This window comes from Nannospalax galili, unplaced genomic scaffold (assembly GCF_000622305.1).
Source record: "Nannospalax galili isolate Female #2095 unplaced genomic scaffold, S.galili_v1.0 scaffold469, whole genome shotgun sequence".
NCBI classification, from domain to species: Eukaryota; Metazoa; Chordata; class Mammalia; order Rodentia; family Spalacidae; genus Nannospalax; species Nannospalax galili.
Genome location: NW_008359443.1, coordinates 178,774 through 202,913, shown reverse-complemented (window position 1 = coordinate 202,913; position 24,140 = coordinate 178,774). Strand labels below are relative to the sequence as shown.

At 50.9% G+C, this 24,140-nt stretch overlaps 1 protein-coding gene across 3 annotated transcripts in view; it reads left to right on the top strand.

Annotated features, from left to right (window-relative positions):
• Smco4 (single-pass membrane protein with coiled-coil domains 4) overlaps nt 1–16,376 on the top strand; it is a 98,618-nt gene extending 82,242 nt beyond the window's left edge. For all 3 annotated transcript variants that reach the window (XM_017795603.2, XM_017795604.2, XM_029558671.1), the window contains exon 3: nt 15,663–16,376. In XM_017795603.2, coding sequence (XP_017651092.1) covers nt 15,663–15,915 — 253 coding nt within the window. In that variant the 3' untranslated portion in view covers nt 15,916–16,376. The remainder of the gene's footprint in view (nt 1–15,662) is intronic.
• Nucleotides 16,377–24,140: the final 7,764 nt, after the last annotated feature.

Below are 24,140 nucleotides of genomic sequence, written 5' to 3'. Positions count from 1 at the left end.
TCCCCTTTGCCTCTGTTCTGACCCCTCTGTTTTTACTTGGAATGATCTTGAGCAAACAGGACCATTGTCCTCTGGTTCCCCCCACCTCCTCACAGTCTGCCTATGGCTTCCTCCAGCACTTGGATGGAGCCTGTAGACCTGCGGACAGGACTTTGTGGTCTGGGGTACTTTTCTCTTTCACTTCTGCCTTCCTTAGAAGAGTGCAAGAACATATCCAAATGCAGTGGAATTGCTGGCAAACTCCCAGAGGTGAATGTTTTATGGAACAGGAGTGATTTCTTCTATAAACCCCAGAGCTGGAACTCACAGGCGAATCATTTCATTTTGGACCTTGATAGTTTAAAAAAATATTTTATTATGCCCAAGGAGATCAGAAGAGGGTGTCGGATCTCCCAGAAACTGGAGTTATGGATGATTGTTAGTTGCCATGTGGGTGCTGGGAATCGAACCCAGGTCCTCCACTAGAGCAGCCAGTGCTCTTAACCACTGAGCCATCTCTCCAGCCCCAACCTTGATAATTTCATAACAAGTACATGGTTAAATAATATTGTAACGCCTCCTGCAACTCCCCGAGCTGTCCTTCTACAAGTGTCTTGACATAAGAATGCCCTGTAGCGCTGTGGCTCAGGTAATCAGGAACGATTCTAGGCTGGCAGGAGAAAAAGCTGGCGTCCTCCGGCAGAAAAAAACTCAAGAAAAAAAAAAAAAACTCAAGAAACAAGACCCTAGGGCTGCCATCTGCGGTGTTCTGAAGCCGTGTTTTATCTTGACCAAAAGCTTTCCCTTGTGTGTGTTTGCACATGCCAGGATACCTCTGAAAAGCCACCTTCATCTTGATCTGATACCCCATTCTGGAAGGCTTTCTGTGCAAATGGGAGTACGGAAATTCTAGCTGGATTTTGGGTGCAATATGGACTCTAATTAGCACAGCTGTTCTCTGATCGTAAACCTGAAATGTAACTCATGAGTTATAGCAAAAGTGATAGTGCCTCATGAGGAGACCCTACAGGTGTCAGGAGCACTGGGGTTGAGTTTATAACCAGGTGTCTTGGGAGCTCAGAGATGGTCCCCTCACCTTCAGTGTGAAAAGTCATGTGACCATTGAGATGGGCCTTAGAGGGAAATTTTCCAAGCAGGAGGGGTGGGGAGATGGGAGGAGTACCCGGCCCTTCAGATAGCAAGAGAGTTGCAAGGAGTGTGGCTGTGGGGCATGGGGGAGGGGGAGAGCATACTAGGGTGGGGTGTGAGCCCTGGCAGATGGGCAGGAGCAGATCCCAAAGGACTGTCCTTGGGACAGGGTTAAGCAGTGGGTGTGATGTCTTTAATCCTACAGGCAAAGGGTCACTGGGTCAGATTCCTATTTGCAATAGGACTCCCAGACTTCTGTTAGTCTTTTAATCTGTGTTTTGTTTTTAAAGATTTACTTTTTAATTAAATTAACTATTTAATTATTATTTATTCATTTATTTTTTGCCAGGGTCTTACAATGTAGTACTACTGGCTGGCCTGGAATGCTTGATGTAGACCAGGCTGGTCTTGAACTCACAGAGATCCACAGGCCTCTGCCTCCTGAGTGCTAGGATCAAAGGCATGTACCACCATGCCTAGCTTAACCTATTGTTTTTTACAAAATATTTATTGTAGTGTCTGTGTGGTGGGGGAGAGGCATGTGGCGGTCAGAGGACAACTTCTGGGAGTCTGTTCTCTTCTTGTGAGGGTCCCGGGGATCAAATCAGGTTGTCAGGCTTGGCAGCAAGCACTTTACCTGCTGAACCAACCCTTTTAATTCATTCTTATGGATGTGAGACTCAAAACTCTAGTCTGTTCAGTGTAGAGCTTGACTCCAGGCTAGCGATGTAAAGAAGATGGCACAGTGCTAAAATGAAGCTGTCCTGGGGCTTTGGGAAGCTCCATGGTAGGCACTGCTGTGGGCCAGGGCCCTGCTACGCGTGCAAGTAGTGTGCTCCTGGTCCCTCCGAGCCTGGACACTCTAGCCTTGAGTTTCCAAAGATCTCGGAAACAGCGCTGTGGTTGTGCTGTGTCAGCAGTCTTGAACTTGTGACAGTTTCTAACTGCGGGCAATCTAGATGTTGAATGATCAAGTATTGCTGGATTGACTTTCTCATTATTAGTGTGACATGATTTGGTTGGTTTTTAGCCCTGCATATAGCATCACGTGTGTTTATGCCAGCAATATTTTCTTGCTAAAAAGTTTCCGATAACCAGACTTGAAATGGGCATGAGGTTTAGGTGAGTCATTTGTGCCCCTTGGCTGCAGGCGTCCGAATCTCCCACATCTGCTGCTGTAGAGACTTTTCGATATTTGCCATACTGTTTTTGCTGGTATGGGAAAGTGTGGGGGTTGGGCAGATATAGCATGCTTCACCCAGTGATTTTAGAAGGAGATAGGCATGTTTGCATGCTAGAGCTTAAGAACATAGTGAGTTGGAGAAAACAGATCAGGGAACTGTTGTGCAAATCCTCCTGAGCAAAGATAAGGCCTGGGTTCTAGGATGTTGGGGCAGACCAGGGTGGGTATGAGAGGTAGTCAGCATGGGGGTGGGAGGACTGCTTGGAAGAGAGCAGTCTGCTCTCAAAGGGAGGGACAGGAGGGAGAGAAGGGCCAGGGAAAGCCGCTACTTCTGGCCCTTGCAGCATGTGAGAGAGGAGCAGCGACAGTTAACAGTGAGATGGGAAGATTCAAGTAGGCAAGTATGTATCTTGTTACCCTGTGTGATGATGGGTGAGCTGTGCTCACGGGCCAGGCCTGCACTCAGCACGCACAGGACCTCGATGCCCGGGCAACTGGATGGTCTTCATGGCAGGGGCCTCACCAAGGTCTGAGTGGACAGAGGCCATGCTGACCTAGAAGACTGGGGAGGCTGAGATAAGCCAGCCTTCCTGACGTGGCAGCTGTCTGGGTCTGTGCTGTTCACTCAAGCCATCACCCTTAGTGTTCAGGTTGGTAAGTCAGCCCAAGTTCAACGCAAAAGAGGATGTTTAAAGTTCAGTATTTATTCATTTGGTAGTGAAAACCAATTTCACGAGCTCAAGTTCATTGTCTGACAGACTCATCCTCCTTCCACCACCCCAGAGCCACTTCTGGGAGACGCCAGGGAATGCCCAGCACAGGGTAAATGCTGGAGAACAGCTTTCCTTGGGTGTGTCTTTTGCAGAATACTCAATTTTGTCAGGAGTCACAGGCCTCCGGTGACACCAGATGATAGTCCTTGAGGCATCGGTGCGAGTGGGTGTGGAGGCTCTTTGACTGATCTTCCCAGCCCCGCTGCTCTCCGTGTCTCTGAGTCATCCACCATGTCAGCCCCCTCTCTCTGATCTAGCTGCCCTTGAAGAACACGACACCTTTTGGGCCTCTCCTGCCTCAGGACCTTCATCTCCCTGGCACCACGCCACCCGGTCCTTCCGTTCGTCCCCCTTCTAATCAGAAAGGCAGTCTGCCTGCATCAGCCCTTCCTCCGTTTTTGGCTTCATCTTTCATTCTTTAAATTTTTTTTTTCATTCTATGTGTATGAGCGTATTACCTGCATGCGCATAAGTGCACCTGTGTTGTGCAATGCCTATGGAGGTCAGAAGAGGGTGCTAGATCCCCTGGAACTGGGGTTGCATGTTAGTCAGAATGTGAGTGCTGGGGCTCAAACCCCGGTCCTCTGCAAGAGCAGCCAGTGCTCTTACCTGCTGAGCCATCTCTCCAGCCCTCATTTTCTGTTCTTCATAGCACTTTGCTTCTCCACACAGCACACATTTATTGTTTCCTCATCTGGAACTGGAGCTCATACATCTAGGGTCATACATCTAGCATATCAAGATGGCCTTATATTCGGAGACTAGTGAGTACTGGTCAGTCAGGCAGCGTGGGGCCTGTGGGAGGTGCTTACGAAGTGTCTGGACAGTGGAGCTGGTGAGTGAAGCTGTATTTTGGTGTCCAGCAAGCGTTTGTTGAAAAAATGAATGAGAGGGAGTTCTTCCTGCCTCTCTCCAGGTCGCCCTGGGAAATGAGGTAAGCTCCAGTTTCTTGAGAGAGGAAGGCCCAGAAGTACAGTTTTGGGGACAGGGTGTTTCTCTTCCTGTTTGATAAATGCAGGTAGCCCCTCGCTCTTTCCCTGGGGTATGTCTGCCATCTGCAGGGCTCTGTAATGAACTTACTACTATTTAGCTTAGAGATGAAATTTTTCATTTTAAAGATGCTGTAAACAGCGGATGTTTATAATCTTGATTGTTAGTGAAGCTCGTACCTGAGAGGGCAGGAGGGCTGTTTTTGTCTAGCAAGGAGAAGGTGCCATGCCTCCATCTGGCCGTGGACATGCAGGGGCAGGTTGACAAGTCATGGTCAAGTTGCATTGTTCTGTTTCTGGGGTGCACAGGAGTATGTCCACCAGGGGCAAAGGCAGAAACACAGGGGGATGGGCTGTGTCCTCGTGAGGAATATGCTTCGTCCAAAGATATGGGGGGAATGACATTTAAGACATCGTGAATATGGATCCTTGGAGGACACTGTGGCATAGCTTAGTAGTGAGGAGCAGGCTGTGGAGCTGCACTGCCCAGTTTTGACACCAGCCATCCACTGTCCGCTTATCTGTGGTCCAGTTCTCTAATCTCAAAACTGACTTCTGGCCTCTGGGATGGGGACCTGGTGACCAGGGAGAGCCAGAGGCCAGAGGATGTTGTCAGGGATCACTGAGCACCATGGCAGCCTCATCATGGTGTACGACAGCCTACTCAAACAAGACTACTGTTTTGTATGCTGCCTTGACATTTGAAGACAACACAAGAGACAAGTGAAGTTTCCTTCTTAGGCTGGGAGTGACGCTGACCTGACCTCTGGAGATGATGGGCAGTCATTTCAGATGGAGAAGTTGGAGAAACACTGCCTTAGACCAAACAACACATGCAATTGCCTGGCCTGCATGCCTTCACGGATTCCTCCCCTGCCTGCCTTAGGCTTGAGCTGTTGCAGAGTTGAGCTGTCTAGTGAGGTGATGAAGTGGCAGTGCTTATTGACATGACCGCTCTCTTAAAGTACCTAACTGAGGAGCGGGTGAAGTCGGGGGTTCCTCCAGGTCTGGACAAGGAATGGCCGTGCTCAGAAGAGCCAGCCATGTTCCTGAGCACCTGTGCACATGTGACCTCCATTTCCGTCTCAGAGCCACCTGGTCATCAGTGGAGAGGGGTCAGGGTAGAGAATGTCAGCACCTCTGGGGTCTGTCTTTTACCTGCTGGCAAAATTTCTTCTGCGGTCTCTGGTTCCTCTTCCAGAGTCCTTTGGTTTCTCCTGGAGGTGGAAGACACTCACCCCAGAGGCCGTCCAGCCTGGCCTCCTTCTCGTTCGTTCAGGGTCTGTCTGCCAGAGCCACAATTTCTCCAACGTACAGCCTACCCCTTATTAATATGCTGGACCTCGGATCTTGGAAGGTGTGTACAAAGCCAGCCTGTGCTCCTGAGGGCCTCTTCGGTCTCCAGAAATTGAAGCCAATACTATTTTCTCACAAGCAGGAGAGAAATCTGATCGTAAGTTAGCCTGGGAAATGGGACAGCCACTCACACTGCGGCAGGAAAGCTGTGGCTTCAGGGAACAGAATGGAGAATTCAGTAGTGTTTTCTGCACGGCTGGCAGCAGCCAGACTAGGCTGTGAGCTGCGTGGCCTTTAGCTACGCTGGGCTCTGTGCTGTGCCAGACACTGCAGCCTTCGGCACAGGCATGCCTCACCCGGACAGGTGTCCTGACTTTCCTGCCTCCCCTGCCTGCCTGCTGCCTGGTGGCCTCTTTCCTGGTGCTTTCTCACGGACAGCTGCTTTGTCTCTACTCCCTGTCACGAGGAGAGCTACTGCCTCCTTGTACTTAGCACAAGGCCCTGTTCTCACACGCGACTCACCCCATTTTTCGGGTGAGAGGTCTGAGGTGTAGATCAAGTGACCTGCTTGCCGTCACACAGCCGACAAAGGGCAGAGCTGGGACTTGGCCTGCGCGTCCTCATGTGCAGTGTTTGTGCATGTGCGGAGTGCTGCGCGCTCCCTGCCTCCAGCCTTCCTGTGCCCTGCCCCCTCTGCCGGAGAGCTCAGAGGTTCTCAGAGGTTCTGAGGCCCCTGGGGCCACAGGCTGGTGAGCGCCTTCCCTCAAAACACTTTCACTTGACCACAAGACCAGCTATTCTTGTTTTTTCCTGACACTCCTTTTAATCTCTTACTGGTTCCTCTAACTCTCCACAATCCTGGCAGCAGAACTTGGTTTGGGACCCTTTTTTGGCCTGTTCCCGTGTGTCTTTCTCTGCCCATGCCTCATCTCCCACAGTCCTGAATGCAGACCAGCTCTCCCTCAACTGCAGGCTGGCCCTTGTGTCCCACTGCCTACTCGGTGTCTCTGTAGCGCATGTAGGATCACAGCCAGTAGATGTGTCTAGACCCTGCTCTCTTTGCACCCCATGTCTTCCTGCCTCAGTCTGTTGTCAGATCAGAGACTGTTTCTTTCTTTCTTTTTTTTTTTTTTCCATGCTACTTACTCAACCTGTCAGCTTCTCCTCTAAAGACACTCAGTATGGGACCACTCTTGACCGTACCCGCCCTTCCCCTGGACCAAGTCAGCCCACCTCACATGAAAAATTCATCCCCAGTCGCCGTCCCTCAGAGTTCTTGTAAAATGTGGGCAGCCCGCACCTTGGTCTCCACCGCACCCTGGCCTGCTCCCACTCTCTGACCTTCGGGCCCTTCCTCCTGTCCTGTCCTCTGCAGCCTTCCTGGCCTCTGTGTCCTGCTTGGCTGTGCCAGGCATGCCCACTGGAGGGCCCAGCCCTACCCTGCCTGCCCACCTGGATGGTCTTTCCAGACACCTTCCCAGGCAGTTCCTCACCTCCTTTCTCCTGAGGCCTGCTTCCATCTCTTGGCAGCCTCAGGCGGGCTGTCTGCCTGCTCATGTTCCCTATGAATGAAGACAGCTTTCCTCCCAGGAGGCAATGCTTTTGCCTGTTTGGGTCACAGCTGCCTCCTTGGCATTGTCCTTGATGTGTATGTAGTACATACTCAGAAGCTATTTGAAGGAGAGGCATTTTATTCTGGCTTTACAATGGGGTAATTGAAGGTCTGAGAGGCCGAGTTACTGGCCAGGGTCAGGGATCCTAGAATTACTGGGCTTGGGCCGTGACCCTGGCATGCCCTTAATTGCTCTGTGTGCTCGCTCTTCTTGTGAAGTGAGGCTGTAGTACGTGCCATGCAGAGAGACTGTGAGGGTGAAGTGAGCCCTTTGCGAACCCTGGGTGCTAAAGAAATGCTACTTCCCTGGTATATTGAGAACCCTGGCACTTGGCACTGCTGCCCTTCAGCAGCCCCTCCCGAAGGTTCTTTTGTGCTCTGGGATTTCTATGTAGGAGTAGCTGGTAGTGATGTTGTCGATTATGTACATTCCTGATCCTTGTGCCCTCACTGTGAGGAGTGCGTCTGTCTGTCTGGAGCCATGACCCCCCCCCACTCCTCTTCCCTCCTCCCTCTTGCTGTCCAGTCTGGCCATGCTTGTCTGACGTTTGGCCTGTTAACAGCAGGGCTCAGAGGAGCCAGCACCTGCGTGTCCCCTGCATGGCTCTCACTGTCCCTGTGTGTGTTCCATGAGAAGGCACTTATGTTAGAGGTGCTCAGCGGGAGTCAGGACCCCATCTTGCACAGTCCCCTGGCAGCCCGCATGATGCCTGACCCCACTCTGCACCAGACTGGAGTGAGCTGGTTACAGGTCCATCATGGCTAAATCCCAGGGACATAAAGTAAAACCAGAGCATGTGATGAACCTCATGGCTGTAGCTCTCAAAGTGGATGTATGTCTCCCTGAAGCCGGGACAGCTTCTCTGGGTTCTGAAGCAGGGTGCAGGTTGGCCCTCCTGATGCTGCCTATGGTGGTTAGTCACGGCTACGTGAAGAATGGTGACGCTCCTCACAGACATCTTGAGCTGGGCTGTCACTCAAATGTTCCTCATTTTGACATAGCAGATAAAGGCTGCCATGGTCTTAATCTGTAAACTATCTTCTCTGAAGATAGGCAACCACTGGCTCCTGAGGAGGGAGGCGTGTATTGACAACAGCCTGTCTGCTGAGCCTGGTTGGTGGACTCTTCATGGATTGTGTTGTCCAATGTAATTGTCACGGTTCGCAGGGACATAACATGACCAAGGCCAGGTCAAGCTGTGCTTGGTGGGCAGTTCTCCAGCAGCCTGTGATGCTCTTGGCCCTGGGTAGGGTGGCGATAGACACAGCAAGCTGCACTCACCCTGGGGGTCTTCAGACCTGCCTAGCCCATGTGCTCATTCTAGCAGGATGCAGGCCAACTTTTAACGAGTGGCCAATGCAGAGCCTGCGTGTTCTCTCACATCCTTCTGAAGCCTCGGCCTTCCAAGCCGATGGCAGGAAAGGAGGTCTTCATGTGGCCTGACCGCCGGGGAGCAGTACTGGGTTGGAAGCCCAGGTGCACGTCTCTTGTACCATCCAGGACTGGCTCCCAGCCTGATTTCCGTGGCTGTACAGTGTGACTGGCACATTTGTAGAGGACTTTAGTTGGAGCCTAGCAGGTCCCACTTGGAAAGTAGCTGCTGTTGTGAGCTGAGGGTACTTTGGTGGCACCAGTCACAGAGAAATTGGGTAGGCTTTGAATTGGGTCTGGGTTCAAATCCTCAGTCATTTCACTCCTTAACTATTTCATGCAGGTTTATTGTGAGTTTTCAGTGGGCTTGACATTGTGCTGGGGTCCTTGTAGCCTCTGAACTTGGGCAATTTATTATTCTTTACTGATCTCAGCCTCATGCAGGTCAGAGGTAAAAATGTCCATCTGGTGGGACTTGGAATAAGTATGGCTTGTGGTGCATGGTTCATGCCTGCAGCTCTTCCCTTGCTGAAGAACTGCTTGTCTGTCCAGCTTTGGTCCTCCATCAGCACGTCTGCTAAGTTGCCTCTTACATGCAAGGCTTCCTGCCGGGGGATTACCAGTGCCATCAAGACACATTTGTAGTTCCTAAGAAGTTGGGGGTCAGAGGCCCAGCTGGTTAGGCGGTGGCCACCAGCCAGTGCTGTGGCAAAGGCATAAGCCATTGCTTCTGCCTAGAGAGGCTTGGGAAGGCTCTGGCAGGGCTGGGCACAGCTTGAGAGGGTTTCGCAGCCGACAGTGGGCAGGGAAGTGTACTGTGGCAAACAGTACGGAATTAGCTGTGAGTTCAGAAAGTGCAGGCATGCTGGCAGCCGTGGGCCCATTGGCGTGAGGCCTGTAAGCTGAGCAAAGGGCCTGGGAGTTCTTGGGGTTGTGGGTGGAGCCTGCTGAAGGTTCTAGGGAGGGCATGGAGTGGGACTCCTAGCTCCAGCACAGCAGTGTCTGAAGAGCGTCGTGGAAGCTGCTGGGGGAATTACTGTTTCTAGGAGCCAAAGTGAAATAGAAAGCATGCAAAGCTAACTTTATCCAAGCCCAAATATCCAAAATATTATCATTTCAGCATGTAATCCATATATAAACCTTATAGTAAAGTAGTTTGCACTTTTAATTTTGGCACTAAGCCTTTAAAATCTGGTCTGTGTTATGCAGTACAGCTCATTTTGGAGCTCAGCCACATTTTAAAGATTTTTAAAAATTATTTTAAATTATGTGTATGTCTCTGTGAGGGTATATGCACATGAGTGCAGGGGCCTGCAGAGGCCAGAAAAGGGCGTTGCATCCCCTGGAGCTGGAGTTACGAGCAGTTGTGAGCCGTTGTGAGCCGTCTGTGTGAGTGCTGGGAGCTGAACTTGGGTTCTCTGCAAGAGTAGAATGCACTTTTAGCCACAAAGCCATCTCTCCAGGAGAGTTTAAATGCTCAGCCACCACTCAGGCAGAGTGGGTTCAGCAGGTCTGGGCGGGAGGGAGTTCTCCAGAGCCTGCCTTGGTAGCATGAACCAGCCTTCTGACGTACCTGCTCAAGGGCTGATCGGGCTGTGAGGAACCCTCAGAGAGCAGAGCTGTTGGGTGTTTCCAGCCTCACTCACCTGAGCAGCCCTCTCTGGGTCGCAAGCTTCCACGGGCCGCTGAGGGCCTCAGCGTGTGGCCCATTGGTGCACTGGGTGCTGCGTGTTGGCCTGGAGCTTCAGCAACTGTACAAACAGCCCTCCCACCCCAGGTTACAGAGGAAAGTTGGGACGAGAAGGATTTAGTGCCGTGCCTGAGGCCGCCATCTGCGTGGGCCGAGCTGAAGTTCAGCCCTGTTCTCACTGCAGGGTCTCACTCCCTGCTGTTTCCCTAGTAGGAGTCAATGCCATGCACATTTGATCTCCACGCTGGGAAAAAGAGTCATCTAAGAACATATGGCACATACATGTCCATCAGTTCATACATGTAGAAGATTGTATAGTTGTAATCAGGTAAGAATCGTAGCTGTAGCAATTCTACATCTCCTGTGTCCCTCCTGGTGTCCGTCCCGGTGTCCGTCCTGGTGTCCCTTCCTCTGTCCGTCCCTGTGTCCCTCCCTGTGTCCATCCCGGTGTCCCTCCCTGTATCTGTCCCTGTGTCCCTCCCGGTGACCCTCCCGGTGTCCATCCTGGTGTCCGTCCCTGTGTCCCGGTGTCCGTCCCTGTGTCTCTCCCTGTGTCCGTCCCGGTGACCCTCCCAGTGTCCGTCCCTGTGTCCCTCCCTGTGTCCCTCCCGGTGTCCGTCCCGGTGTCCGTCCCAGTGTCTGTCCCGATGTCTGTCCCTGTGTCCATCCTGGTGTGTCCCCCATGTCCCTCCTTGGTGTCTCCCCACTGCTCTTGCCAGGTGGAAGGTTCCAGGATTGGTTAGTTGCCATGGGCGTCTGTTGGTCAGGGTGAGGCACAGCCCCTGAGGTCTCATTAGAATGGGTGGAATCCAGTGTTTGTGACTTCAGTTTCCTTGGTTAAGGGGAACTAGAGGCTGGGGGTGACTCATTGGTGGCATCAGCGTCCATCTGTTTTGGTACCACGGGTATGTATGTTGTGATCTCAACACTGGAAAAAGTGCATCTAAGAACGTGATAGTGTATGTGAAGGGAATCCCATTGGGAAGTAGAAGAAAGACAGGCTTGAGCTGCTGGCTTAAAGGAAACCTGTTGAGGTTTTGAGTTTAGCTTCTTTATTTCCTCTCTGTGAGGAACACAGAAGTGGCCCCAAAGAAGGCAGAGGGAAGTAAAGTGTGTGTGTGTGTGTGTGTGTGTGTGTGTGTGTGTGTGTGTGTGTGTGCGCATAGAGGGTATCAGATCCCCTGGGGTGTGTGGAGGGTGGGGGCTGTGCAGGCTTCTGGTCAGGTCCTCTGTGTTGGCAGTAGGTTGTGCTGTTCCTTCCTTGTGTAAATTGGGGTTTGCAGGAGTCAGGGCTGTGTTCGATGTTCAGCACAGAGGGGCAGCTCAAGGTGAAAGCATTTATCAACAGAACCACGTTCCAATAACCTCAGGACAGGATCCTTGGTAGAGTTGGGTCCAGCTAGGCTGGACCAAAGAGTGAAGTCAGTTCCCTGCTGTGTCCTGGATTCCCTGCTGTTTTCACTCAAGAACAGCTGCTGTGGTACCTTTAGCTGTGAGACGGTCTCCAGGGCCGCTCTGCGTGTGGAGAAAGTGGACTGACGCAACATCACTTTGTACATCTCAGATTCTACAACTGGAGGCCAGTTGGCTCAGCCTCAATTTGAAGCAAGCTACCCACTTCCAAAGTACTGGCACTGTCCACAAGAGCCAGCCTTGGCCCAGGAGAGCATTTGATTCACTCACTCAGGCCAGCACTTGGGTGCCCAGTGTGCTCAGTGGTCAGAGTGTGGGCAGTTAATGTGAACCACTTAGGCCGCTGTTTTACCCCAAGTCTGCTTTTCTTCCCTTTGGGATAATTATTTCATGCCTCATTTTCTCCAGCTCTGACTCCTAAGTTCTTCAATTAAATCAAACAAAGAACAAAGCCAGGAACTCCTTCCTGTCTTCCTCCACTGCAGACCTGACATTCCTGTGTCCTCAGTGCAGACCCTGCCCCCCGTGTCCCCAGTGCAGACCCTGCCCTCCCCCCCGTGTACCCAGTGCAGACCCTGTCCTCCTGTGTCCCCAGTGCAGACCCTGTCCCCCTGTGTCCCCAGTGCAGACCCTGCCCCCCTGTGTCCTCAGTGCAGACCCTGCTAACATGGAAAGCAGCTATGTATTGAGTGTGTTTAGCCAAGGATTCTCCTTCCCTCTCCCCCTCCGTCTCCCCTGTAGCAAAATTCTCTCAAGGAAAAAGGTGGTGTGCTCAATCACATTTTGAGACAAGCTCTTCTCATACAAGTGAGAAGAGGTCTGGTACCTTGGCAATCATACACAGCTACTGGTCTGACCCTCTCCCACCCTCTGACCCCCACTGAGCGCCCTTGAAGCAGCCACCACAGTGTGGGTTGCGTGGTTCTTATCTTCATCTTGGCTGTCCACCCAGCAGTGACTTTGGCTCTTCTGGGCTCGGGATGGATGTGCGTTCTGTTCTCTCCCCTTCTTTGCCTCTTCTCCAAGTCTCCTGACCCACAGCTCTCAGGGGTGTGGGCAGGGCTCAGTCCTGGGCTCTCTCCTCTGTCTACCTTGCTGTGGTGACCTCTCCTGGTCCTACTGCAGATCTGCAGCCAGAGCCAGCTCCGGACTCTGAGCTGCCTCCTGGATATTTCCATGGCAACACCCAGGAGACAGTTTCACGGCACAAGGGCAGGTGTGAACAGAGCTCTTAATGTTCTTTCTGTAATCTGCTCTTCAGCATGCCTGGCCCTCTTGTCCATTCTCACATCTTATGAGATGGTATCACCACCCGCTAGTGGCCACCTCGTGCCTCTGGACCTTGGTCTCCTCTTCCGCACCCCTGCCAGGTCCTCACGGGCCACATCTTGTCTGCCGGTAACCGCTGGAGCTCCAGCATGTAACTCCACCCTCCTCTCCACATGCACTGTCCAAGTCCAAGACACCGGCATCCTGGCCTGTTGCCCTTTTCCCCAGGACGCTGCTCCCTGCGCCTCCCTGTGTCACTTGCTGGCCAGCCTGTGCTGTCCTTGAAATGAAGGCCTGGAGAACTGGACCTCTGCCGTCCAGTGCGCCATCCCTCTCCTTAGGCCTCTCACCCTGCAGCTGACGCCCCTTCCTGGCTTGCCCCCAGCCCCATGTTCTTCCCAGCATCTGTCTAAGCTGCTCCCTTTCCACAAAAGGATCTTCTCAGTTACGACCTCAGAGATGCTTCCTCTCACTGCCCCAGCTCTGCAGGTGAGCAGGTCTGCCCACAGCCTGTCAGAGAACCCCAAATTTAGACTGTATTGGTCCTTTAAATCCTGACCAAGCCTGTACCATTCCTGAGTCTCTCAAGGCTTTTTTCTAGCCTCAGAAAACTGAACGTATCTTGCAAATGTCTAGAGCTGGCCATCTTGGTGGTTTGTGCCTTTGAATGCCACCTGCATATGTGTGGGAGGACACCACCAGCAGCTGAAGAAACAGGGCTGAACTGGCCCTGCATTGGTAACCACAGTGGCTGGGCGCTTAACTTAGGGGCTTACTGTGCCATGGACCAGCCTGCAGGAACTCTGGGAGACAGCTGAGGGTCAGACTGTCCAGCAGCTCATCTATAAAACGACTGCAGGCCAGGGTGTTGCTAGGGCTTGTTTGGGAAGATGATTGATGCTGTCCTGCCATCAGTCAGAAGCCATTGGGGGGGCACTATTTGTAGGCGGTAACCACTGGAGGACATTATTCCCCCCCCCCCTCCCCCCCGGTCTGTGGTGGGAATCCTAAAGCCTGACACAGGACTGTGAGGTTCTGTTCTAGTGCCCCCCCCCCCCAGCTGAGCCTTGTTCCGCCTTCAGGCCATGGGTGGAGGCTGCTGTGGAGCCGCCTAGGCTGGGAACGAGGCTTGGGGAAGCTCTGCCTGGGCTGCAGGCAGTTGTGTGGTGGTGGTGACCCCAGGAGGGCCCCATGGTCCCATGCTCTTTCCACACAGGGTTCTCGCTGTTCAGATGGTGACTTTAAGGCCTGGGGAGGGCTGCAGGCAGTTGTGTGGTGGTGGTGACCCCAGGAGGGCCCCATGGTCGCATGCTCTTTCCACACAGGGTTCTCGCTGTTCAGATGATGACTTTAAGGCCTGGGGCGGTAACCTGCCACCTGCCATGTAACCGTTAGGTGGCACAGCCGAGCTTCCCCACAGGCACCTTAAAGGTTAAAGAGAATTGGTAAAGCCTGGGGTTCCCTTCACTGCCAAGCCTTAAGGAAGCAACAGTGCTGGGTCGTCAGCTTTTCCTATAATGAGAAGCAGATTTTTTTTTTGAGACAGGGTCTCCCTGTAGCCCCAGATGGCCTGGATTCACTGTGGAGACCCAGTGGCCTCGCTATGGAGACCAGGCTGGCCTCGAACTCACAGAGATTGCCTGCCTCTGCCTCCCAATTGCTGGGATTAAAGGTGTGTACCACCACGCCTGGCGAGAAGCAGACTTTTATAGAGAGGTTGTGCTGTGGTTGTCTGAGGATTTCTATTTATTTCCAGACCCCTCAGAATTCACAAGAGAAAGGCTGAGTCAATGGGTGCAGCCAGCCGCCCTTCCCTGTGGGTGTGGTCTAGCCTCCACTCTGCCTGTAGCACACCCTGCACCGGCAGTGTGGGCTCTGGAGGCAGACCCTGCTTCAAGGGGATAAGGCCAGGAGCAGCAGAGGACCACGGCTCCACTGCTGTGTAACAAGCATTCCATCCCAGGAAGGTATAGAGGGATGTTCTGGTCTGCCTTGGGAGTCCTGGGACTAACTAGATACTCCCTCCCCAAGGTTATAGGCAGAGAGCACTGCTGAGGAGACCTCTAGCCTCAGCTCCTGCAGGGCGCCCAGCACTCATGGGTGCTCAGGAGAATTTGGACTACATGGGTCAAGGAACCTGTGAAAAGATGAAGTTGTCTTTGGCCGAGAGCTTGGCATGATCTCTTCTTAGTCCCTGACTTCCAAGTTGCAAATACCCCTACTGTATTTGCTTTGAACTTTGTGATTTCTTTGTGTGTGTGTGTGTGTGTGTGTTACATGAACGTGTGTGGGTCACATGCCCGTGTGTGTACATGTGACGTTATATGACACTATTCCTGAGGAGATGTGAAAAGGGAACTGACAACAGGCCAAAGTAACGTCGCAGTCCCACTTGGTGAAGCAGTGAGTTTATTGGGGTTTCACAGGAGCCTAGGTGGCTCAGCGGCATCCCCAAAAGCCTCCCCAACACCGCTACTCGCGAGCCTGCGAGCCTGGGGCTCTCTGTATGACTCCCGGGTGGCGGTGGCGAGGCTGCTCTGGGGCTCTTCGGTGCTCCCTGCTTCTAACCTTGGGGCGGGAGGGGCCTCGTGTGTCCTTTCGAACCTCTGGGATGGAATGTTTGTTACACACCAGGCCGGAGCAGGCAGTGGAGTGTCTTCTGCTCTTTACCTGTCTTGAGGCAGGGCCTCTCTCTGAACTGGAAGCTCACAGTTTTGGTTATTTCTGTCTGGTCAGCAAACTCTGAGGATCCTCCTGTCTCTATTCCTCAATGTAGGGACCAGAGGCATGTGCAGCCAGCCTGGCTTTTTATGTGCTGCTGGGGATTCGAACACAGGTTCCTTGTGTACACCCGAGGGCTCTTACCGAGTCATCTCAGCCCTGAGATTTCTTCCCTCCCGTTTCCTTCCATCTTGACCGTGGTGGTTTTCTTTACAGAGGGTCCCCGCCTGGACAGTGTGGACTTCCTCCAGCCTCTCTGCACTCGTCTCCCCAGCATTTCCTAACAAAGATGCGGCAGCTCAAAGGGAAGCCAAAGAAGGAGACGTCCAGGGACAAGAAGGAACGCAAGCAGGCCATGCAGGAGGCCCGGCGGCAGATCACCACGGTGGTGCTGCCCACGCTGGCTGCGGTCGTGGTCCTGATCGTCGTGTTTGTGTATGTGGCCACGCGCCCTGCAGTCACTGAGTGAGCCTCCACTCCTGCGGATGGGGAGTGGGAGGCGAAGGAAATCCGGCTTTCCTCTGCGCATGCTCACAGTGCTGGGTGCAGGGCAGGAAAGTCCTGTCTTCCCTGGTCTTCGACTTGGTTAAAGTTTCTCTACTTTTCTTTGGAGGGAATAGGGAACATTTTATCGGTGAATGTGCCATACACCTGATGGTCCACTTCATGTGCCTTTCAGACTTCAGAGCAGTGTGTCCGTGTGTTTCTTTTTCTCCTGAAATGGATGCATAGCGGTGCCTGGAGGGAGGGCTCTGGGTGAAGCTGCCGGAATCAGAGCTGCCCTTGATCCATCCTCTGGAACATGTTTTCTTTTTCCCGTTCACATGTTCTGAAGGGACAGTGTTTCTTCTCTGTGCTTAATGTGATTTGAAATCTGTTGACTCAAAGTGAGATATTTATTTTTTGAATAAAGGAGATAACAGCCTTAAACTGGGTATTTCTCTTGTTTTGCCGAAGGTGCTGGCTGCTGTGGGTCCCTTGCCCAGGCCCTTCTCCCTCCGCTTCCCTCCCCCGAGGCTGTTTCCACGTTCCCTTTCCCACGACATCCCCCCCCCCCATTCTGCAATTGTGGGGAAACAGTGTATTTTGACTGGATCCTTGTGAGATTAAGAAGGGACCGAAAGCGAGCGTTAGTTGGCTTGTTTTGGCAAAGTGGGAGTTCGGCTTGGAATATGCCCACAGGTGCTCCCCTCAGCTCAGCCTTTCCCACTGGATCTCATATTTGCAAACGGCAACCCTCCCTGGCCCTGGTGGTAAAGGCCAGGCTTGCTTTTGTTCTTAGCTGGAAGGATGCAGGTTGTTGGCTTTCCAGCTGAGTTTTTGATGCAAATTGGCCGTTTTATCCCAGCAGCGTGGTTTTCCGGTCTGGGCGCCTGATGGAGCTGCCTCTTCGGGGAGATTCCTGGTAACTGTTCAGAGCCTGTCTTCTGGCTCTGTCACTTCTGATTACAGAGAGATTTGCAGGGGGAAGAAGAGCTTTCCTAACGCTGGTGGCTGCATGACTTGCTCACAGATGGCATAGCTGTTAACTGGAAATATGGGCACTCTCGGATCCTCTTTCAGGGAGAGAAAATGAAGGACAGCAGCTGAGATCTGGAGAGGCTGAGACTCAGAGGAGAGGCTTGGTTCTCCCCCCAGCCCCCACATTTCCTGAGTGTCAGTGATCCAGTAAAGACAGTTACTAAAAGATTTGTCAAGTGTGGGGGCTGCCAGCACAGAGCTGCCCAGGGTTCTCTTTTCCTTACCCATATTTGATTCTGTTTTGAGCCTCAGTGCTGTTGGTATGGGAAAGATGGAAACCCAGTACACTGAGGACCTGCTTATCCTGGAGTAGAAGGGAGCATCCACACTGTCCGTCCCTGTTTTCCACAGTGGCCACCAGGCTACTATCCCCTCCTCCCTGTTAAGGTTCAGATAGCTTCTTCCCCCCCCCCACCCCAGCTCACCAACGGGGTCTCAAGGACTTCTCAAGCTCCTGAGAAAAGGGACCCGAGCTGATAAGCATCCTGGTCTTTGAAGTCAAGAGAAGCAGACTTTTCTCCACTGTTTGGCCAACACAGCAGGCTTCCCCTTTGATCTCTAAAGAGGACAGGTTTTAACAGTCCCGCTTTGAAAAAATACATCTTCCTGCCTTGTGCAGGAAGCAGAAGCCTCCCCCTTAAAAAGACCCCAGCTCACGACCCAGGCAGACATTTTTCCCTGCCCGGAAGGAAATCTGTCCCATGTGTTCTTTTACTAATACTCTATTCCAATGGAGTTTTATCTGTGTCTGGTTCCTTATCTTTATCGTTCTCCAGCAACTTTTAACCTATCACTCCCAACATGGGACATGAAGACAAAGCAAGCCCAGCCTGCCCAGCAACAGAGAGAACCAGGCTACATGTGCTGTGATAGCCTGATCTGCACCTAGTTCTTAAGTCTGTCACTCTGCAGGGATTATGTCACCCACCACACCTCGGATTCTCTATCAACAATTGCCAAAACACCTTCAGGGAGATGAGCCGTAATGAAAATGGGGTTTTAGAGTAAACCACAATGCTCATGCAGATTTTGCTGCTAGAACACATTCTGTTCTGACAGGGAGGTGACCTTGCCTCATAGGGTGGATGCAAGGATGGACTGCCGCAGTGCATTCCTGAAGCTAAGAGGTATGGCTTCTCCATGGATCTGTAGGGTCTCTCCACATCACTTGTAACAACTCACCTGTCTCACACAGCCGTCTGATGTGGCCCGTCAGCTTTCCCAAAGAGGAAGTGAAGTCAGAACTGACAGTGAAATGCCTTTGAGTGGCAGAGCCCAGGTTTGCTTTTCACGAGCTTCTGTTGTGGGAGATTTCAAACACGACCAGGAACAGAATGTGCAATGCATAGCATGTCAGAGTGTGTCCCGTGTCATAGTGTGCTGTGCACCAAATAAGTGGCCGTGTCCCAGGAACACAGATTTAGTTTACCCCAAATTCCATGTCCAACATGACTGTTTCTTCAGGATTTTACAGGAAAACATTGGTAGGAACATCAGCTCATCTAGGTTATAGCAAAGCAGTGGGATCTTTGCTGTAGACTTGGGATGCCATCTCATCTCACAGCCTTTAGGTTGGTGGAAGCTAAGGTTCTGGTCATACATTTCAAAAGAATTATGCACTAGTCACAGGATGTTAGGCCACACATGAAGGTAGGCAAATGGTTGTTAAAAGGGGCCAAGATAGCCAAAGATATTTGACTCCAAACCAACATTTCAACCTCTGTGGTAATCTGGAGTTCTGGTCAGTCAGTCAATAAAGGTAGGAATGGCTTCTTTCTGGGACTTTAATTCACAGAGGCAACACCAAAAATGGTCCTCCTGGGGTCTCTGGTGTCCTCATCTCCCTTGACCCTATGATCTCCATTGAGAGAATTCAGATGGAACCCATGGATCAGTCTAGTGGCGTCAACGCATGAAGGTGGGTGATGGCCAGGGCACCACTGTGCCAGCCTATGTGTTTAGACGGACTTTATGCTACTGAAGTTCCTGGACAGTTTTCCTGCCCATTTGAATGAACTCTTAGGGGAGGGACAGCAGGGAATCTGTTTTCTTTACGGGAAAGCCTCCTATCACACAGTAACTTTCTGATCTTCCAGGCAGTTCTGAATGCTGTGTGTCTACCCTGAGCCAGACGTCTGGCTCAGATCCCAGTCTTTTGTCTGGCAATCAGGGTCCTGTAGTTTCAGCCCTTGATTTTACAAGCTGCTGATTGTGAGGGGAAGGGTCCATCCTAATTAACGGTAATCTGATACTGTCTGACTGGCTCCCTAGCCATAGATAGGAAAGCCGGTCAGACTGACTCTGGAGGCCACAGTCCTCATTACAGTGTGTTGCTTTTCAGAAAATTCTCCTGGGCTCAAGAAACCTGTACTGCCCAGGTGTGAGCAGGCCTCTCCTGGTGAGAGACACTGTGCAGCAATTCTTAGGTGCCATGGATAGACAAGGTCAGCCTTCCCTACTAGGCACCCAGTGAGGCATGATGGAAAGTCATAGTTCAGTCATTGTTCAGAAACCTCGTCCAGATGCCACTGAGAGCGGTGTCTGTTCTGTGGGCTCTAATGTCAAACATTTTGGGGTCCTTAGAGCTAAGAAGACTAGGAGCTTGGGACACCAGAGAGATTTCTGACTCCTAGCTCTGCACTTTCCAGACCTCAATTAGGTCCCCAAACTGAGCTCTAGGAATCCCACATCTCCCTCACCGTGGAGATGGTGGGAAGGTAAATTGAAGTGTGGAACCCACATAACATCCTGCATTCATTTCGGTTTAGTAAATGCCTACTCTGTCCTGTCAGTGTGTTCAGATCCTCCAGAGCATACATGTCCACCTGCTTCCTGAGCCCTTCCTTCTAGCTCACAGCGCAGTGGGCACCATGTGATGAGCCTGTGATGTACTTTGGAGCCTTTCCCTGCTGTCCCCCTTGTTCTGTGGAAGGCCTGGTGAAGGTGGCTGAAAGTGGACTTTTAACAATTTTTATTACTATTTTGGGGCTGGAGAGATGGCTCAGCGGTTAAGAGCACTGACTGCTCTTGCAGAGGACCTGGGTTCAAGTCCCAGCACCCACATGGTGGCTATGAACCATCCTTAACTCCAGTTCCAGGGGAATCCAAAGCCCTCTTCTGACCTCCGCAGCATTGCACAACATGGATGCACTCAATTTTTTTGGTCTTTTTGAGACAGGGTCTCCCAATAGCCCCAGCTGTTCTGGAACTCACTATGTAGACCAGGTTGGCCTTGAACTCACAGAGATCCGCCTGCCTCTGCCTCCTGAGTGCTGGGATTAAAGGTGTGTGCCACCACGCCTGGCAAATAAAATATTTTTTTTATTTATTATTTTTAATGTGATGAGTGTTATCACCTGCATGTATGTAAGTCACAAATGTGTTGTGCAGTGCTGGTGGAGGTCAGAAGAGGGCATCAGATCTTCTGGAACTGAAATTATAGACTGTTGTTAGCCTCCATGTGGGTACTGGGAATTGAACCTGGGTCCTCTGCAAGAGCAGCCAGTGCTCTTGGCCGCTGATGTCTCTCTAGCCTATGAGTGGACTTGTGAGGTTAGCACAGCTTCCATCTGAGTCGCCTCCTGGCATGAGATGGTGTTTACTGGGGACTTGCTAGATGGGATCTTGAATGCAAATAATTCTCAGGGTTTCACTGTGGACTTGCAGATGGAATCTTTGTAAAAAATATTTATATTTTGCCAGGCGTGGTGGTGCATGCCTTTAATCCCAGCACTTGGGAGGCAGAGGCAGGTGGATCTCTGTGAGTTCAAGGCCAGCCTGGTCTACATAGTGAGTTCCAGGACAGCTGGGACTACAGGGAGACCCTGTCTCAAAAAGACTTTTTTTTTTATATATTTTAATTTTATGTGTATGAGTGTTTTGCCTGTGTGTATGTAAGTGTGTATGCAATGCCCCACAGAGGCCAGAAGAGGACATCAGATCCCCTGGGACTGGAGTTACCGATGTTGTTAGTCACCATGTGGGTGCTGGGAATCAAACCTGGGTCCTGTGGAAGAACAGCAAGTGTTCCTAACCACTGAGCAATCTCTCCAGCCCCCAAGGGTGGCTTCTTGATGGTTCTCAGAGTAAATAGTTCTCTGGTGTAGATGCACTTGATAGTGAGTCAAGACACTAGCTTCCAATCTCCTGACATTCAGTGGCTTCGAGGCAAAATGGAATGAATTATTAGGAGCATGGCAGAAAACATCTAGTGTTTCTTCAGCAGGATCTGGAACTCTCGGTGGTCAGTCCTCATTTCTGAGCATAATCCAAAACAAAAATCAGGTTGGAAACAGGGCTAGGAACTATGGCTATTGGTATAAATGGAGTCCTGCCTCCTGAGTGCTGGGATTAAAGGTGTGTGCCACCACGCCTGGCAAAATATAAATATTTTTTACAAAGATTCCATCTGCAAAGACTTCCACAGTGAAATTTGATGTATTTAAAACAATCAGTACTGATCTGTGTGTTTGTGTTGGCCCATTCTCTGACCAAACAAAATCTCAGTGACCTATCAGTGCAGTCGCTGGGGATGTGAGACTGAGTGTGAGGAATCCAGACTCAAGTCTGTCTCTCAGTGTGACATTGACCAGCTGTCCCTGTAGACATGCTGGGCCAAAGAGTTTCTTAAGCCCCCTGATATCCCAGAGTCCCACCACAGGTGAAAAGCCATTAGAGCCCAGAGAAACAGCAGCTCTGGGGACAGACGCCTCCAGGGAGCATGGCCTGCCCTGTGCTGTGCGGGCACTGGAGCTGCCGCAGTGGCTTGTGAGCCAGCACCTAACCTGAGAAGGTGAGGCTCAGTCTGATCAGGTCAAAGGCGGATCAACATGCACAGTCCCCACTTTGTGCTTCTCTCAGGAGGGACAGGAAGGAAGCCCTGCCAGGCTCATCGTCAGTCTGAGACACTTAACACCTGCCTTGGGTTGTTGTGAGGATTAGACAGATGGCTGTCTTCCCCTCCCCCCAACCCCAGAGGACCTCACATCAACATTCACTTGCTCAAGGTAAAGAAGGAAGCCTCTTGTGCCTGTGCTCTTTGTGACGTCTACCATACATGTCTGCATGTCCTGCAGCTGTGCCTTGAAGCCATCTCATGTGAACTGACCAGAATGGAGCTTCCCTCAGCAGGAACCATGGCCCATTCTGTGTTCACTATGGTATTTTCCACAGACCATTGCATAAACATTAAAAATGAGAGACAGACTCTCCAGATGAAGGAACTGTATTATGTCTTTGGAATCCTCCCGGAGTGTCTGCACTGGGTTCGGAGGTTTACAGGCCTGGAGGGCCCCATCCCTGTTCTTGAGTCCTGATATCAGGAAGAGCAAGTGTGCTTGGCTTGCTTCACCTCTGCTGGCCCCAGTTTCTTCTGATGGGTCTTTAGTCTTCTAGACCATTTTCTTCCCATGCTCTGCACAGTGAACTTCTGACATGAGGATATGTCAGGTGCTGGCCTGTATTTTTTCCCTGCCTGCCAGTTCTTTGGAAAAGAGTCAGCCTTTTCAAAAAGTTTTCAGTCCCTTGAGTTGCTACGTAACAAGGAGTGTGGAACCCACCAAGTGTCTGAGTGCTTGAGAAGCCTGGAAATATCCTGGTCGGGGCTCTTCTGCCCTCGGTGTTTGTCTCCCACTGTTTCATGAAGGCTGTCTGTCTTTGAACTCTCCCAGCAAGGAAACTTTCTTCAACTTCTGATAGAAACAAAGTGTGCCTGCTCACATGCTGGCCACATGGCTTTCTGTAAGTGTTAAGTCTTTGGGGATCAGACCTGGTTCCCAAGGTACCAACTAGACCAGAACGGAATAAATTAAGAAAACCTGCTATGAACTCCTTTTACAAACGCCTCCACTTTGAAGTTCTGTTACTGGCTGGGTTAAAGGACCAGCCATTCATTTCGGGCTCTGCCTTTAGAGTCAGCTGACATTGAAATGCCCTCCTTCCATAATCCTCCCAGATTGAATTCTCAAAGATGAGTTATATCTACAAAGACAGATAAGCAGAAGCATACAAAAGATTGAAAATGAAAAGATGGAAAAGGATGTGGCAGCATACATGAACAGATGCCATGGCAACGGCTGCAACATCAGCAAAACACACGGTGAATGTGTCACGAGGGGCAAAAGATGACATATTCCTGTCATGCATCCATACTGTCACTGATGTGTTACACAGGTAATGAGCTTACAGTCCCTTTAGTTTTGAACTAATTTATAATTACAAGGCATATTCAATTTCCACATTTAAAATGTAAGTCACGGGCTTAGAGATGTAGCTTAGTTGGTAAAGTACTTGCCTAGCATGCACCTGGGTCTCTAGCACTACATAAAAAGGGGTGTGGTGGTACACACCTGTAATCCCAACACTTGGAAGGTGGAGACAGGAGGACCAGATGTTCTCAACGTCATCCTTGTTACATAGTGAGTTTGAAGCCAATCTGGGCTACATGAAACCATACCTAAAAATAATAGAATAAATGTCCATAAATAAGAAAAAAAGCAGTGTGGTTATAGATGGGTAGGTTGATAATATGGCTTCAAGTATACATGAACCAAGTGGCCATTGATGTCACTCGGGAAGAGATGTTGATCTTGGTTGCTTTTTAAGATGGAGCTTTAAAGGAGTAGAGATATAGACCATTTGAATAATAAAATTAGTAAGTTTGGCCTGGTAAATAAATAGAGATCTGTTCACTTAACAGAAGTGTACATTCTTAAGGGCATACCTGGACACTGTCATAAAAATTTGCTTAATTTCTAAAATGGGCAAAAATATAAAGCCATAGATTTAAAAGGTTCAACCAGCTCTAAGCAGGATAAACTCAGAAAACCATGTGTTGTTACCGCAGAGTCAGTTCTCTGGAAACCAAAAATAAACTGTGGTGGGTGTGTGAGTCAGACAGGCCCCAAGCCAGAGCCCTTTGTTCTTTCCCTCCATGAGCTGTTTGCTCCAGAGGCTTGTCGTGCAGTACCTGTGGCCGTCATTCTTGCCACGGGTTATACAGCAACGAGAAGGCAGCACAATTTCTGTTATGTAACACGCATTCTAGCACGGGAAGCTAACAGAGTAATGCAGTAACTGTTTCTGACCTTGGAACAGTTAGGAACTGTTTTATTAAGAAATGGTAGGAGTGTAAATTTCAAACATTCAAGAGATCAGTGGAAAAAATCCGCACTA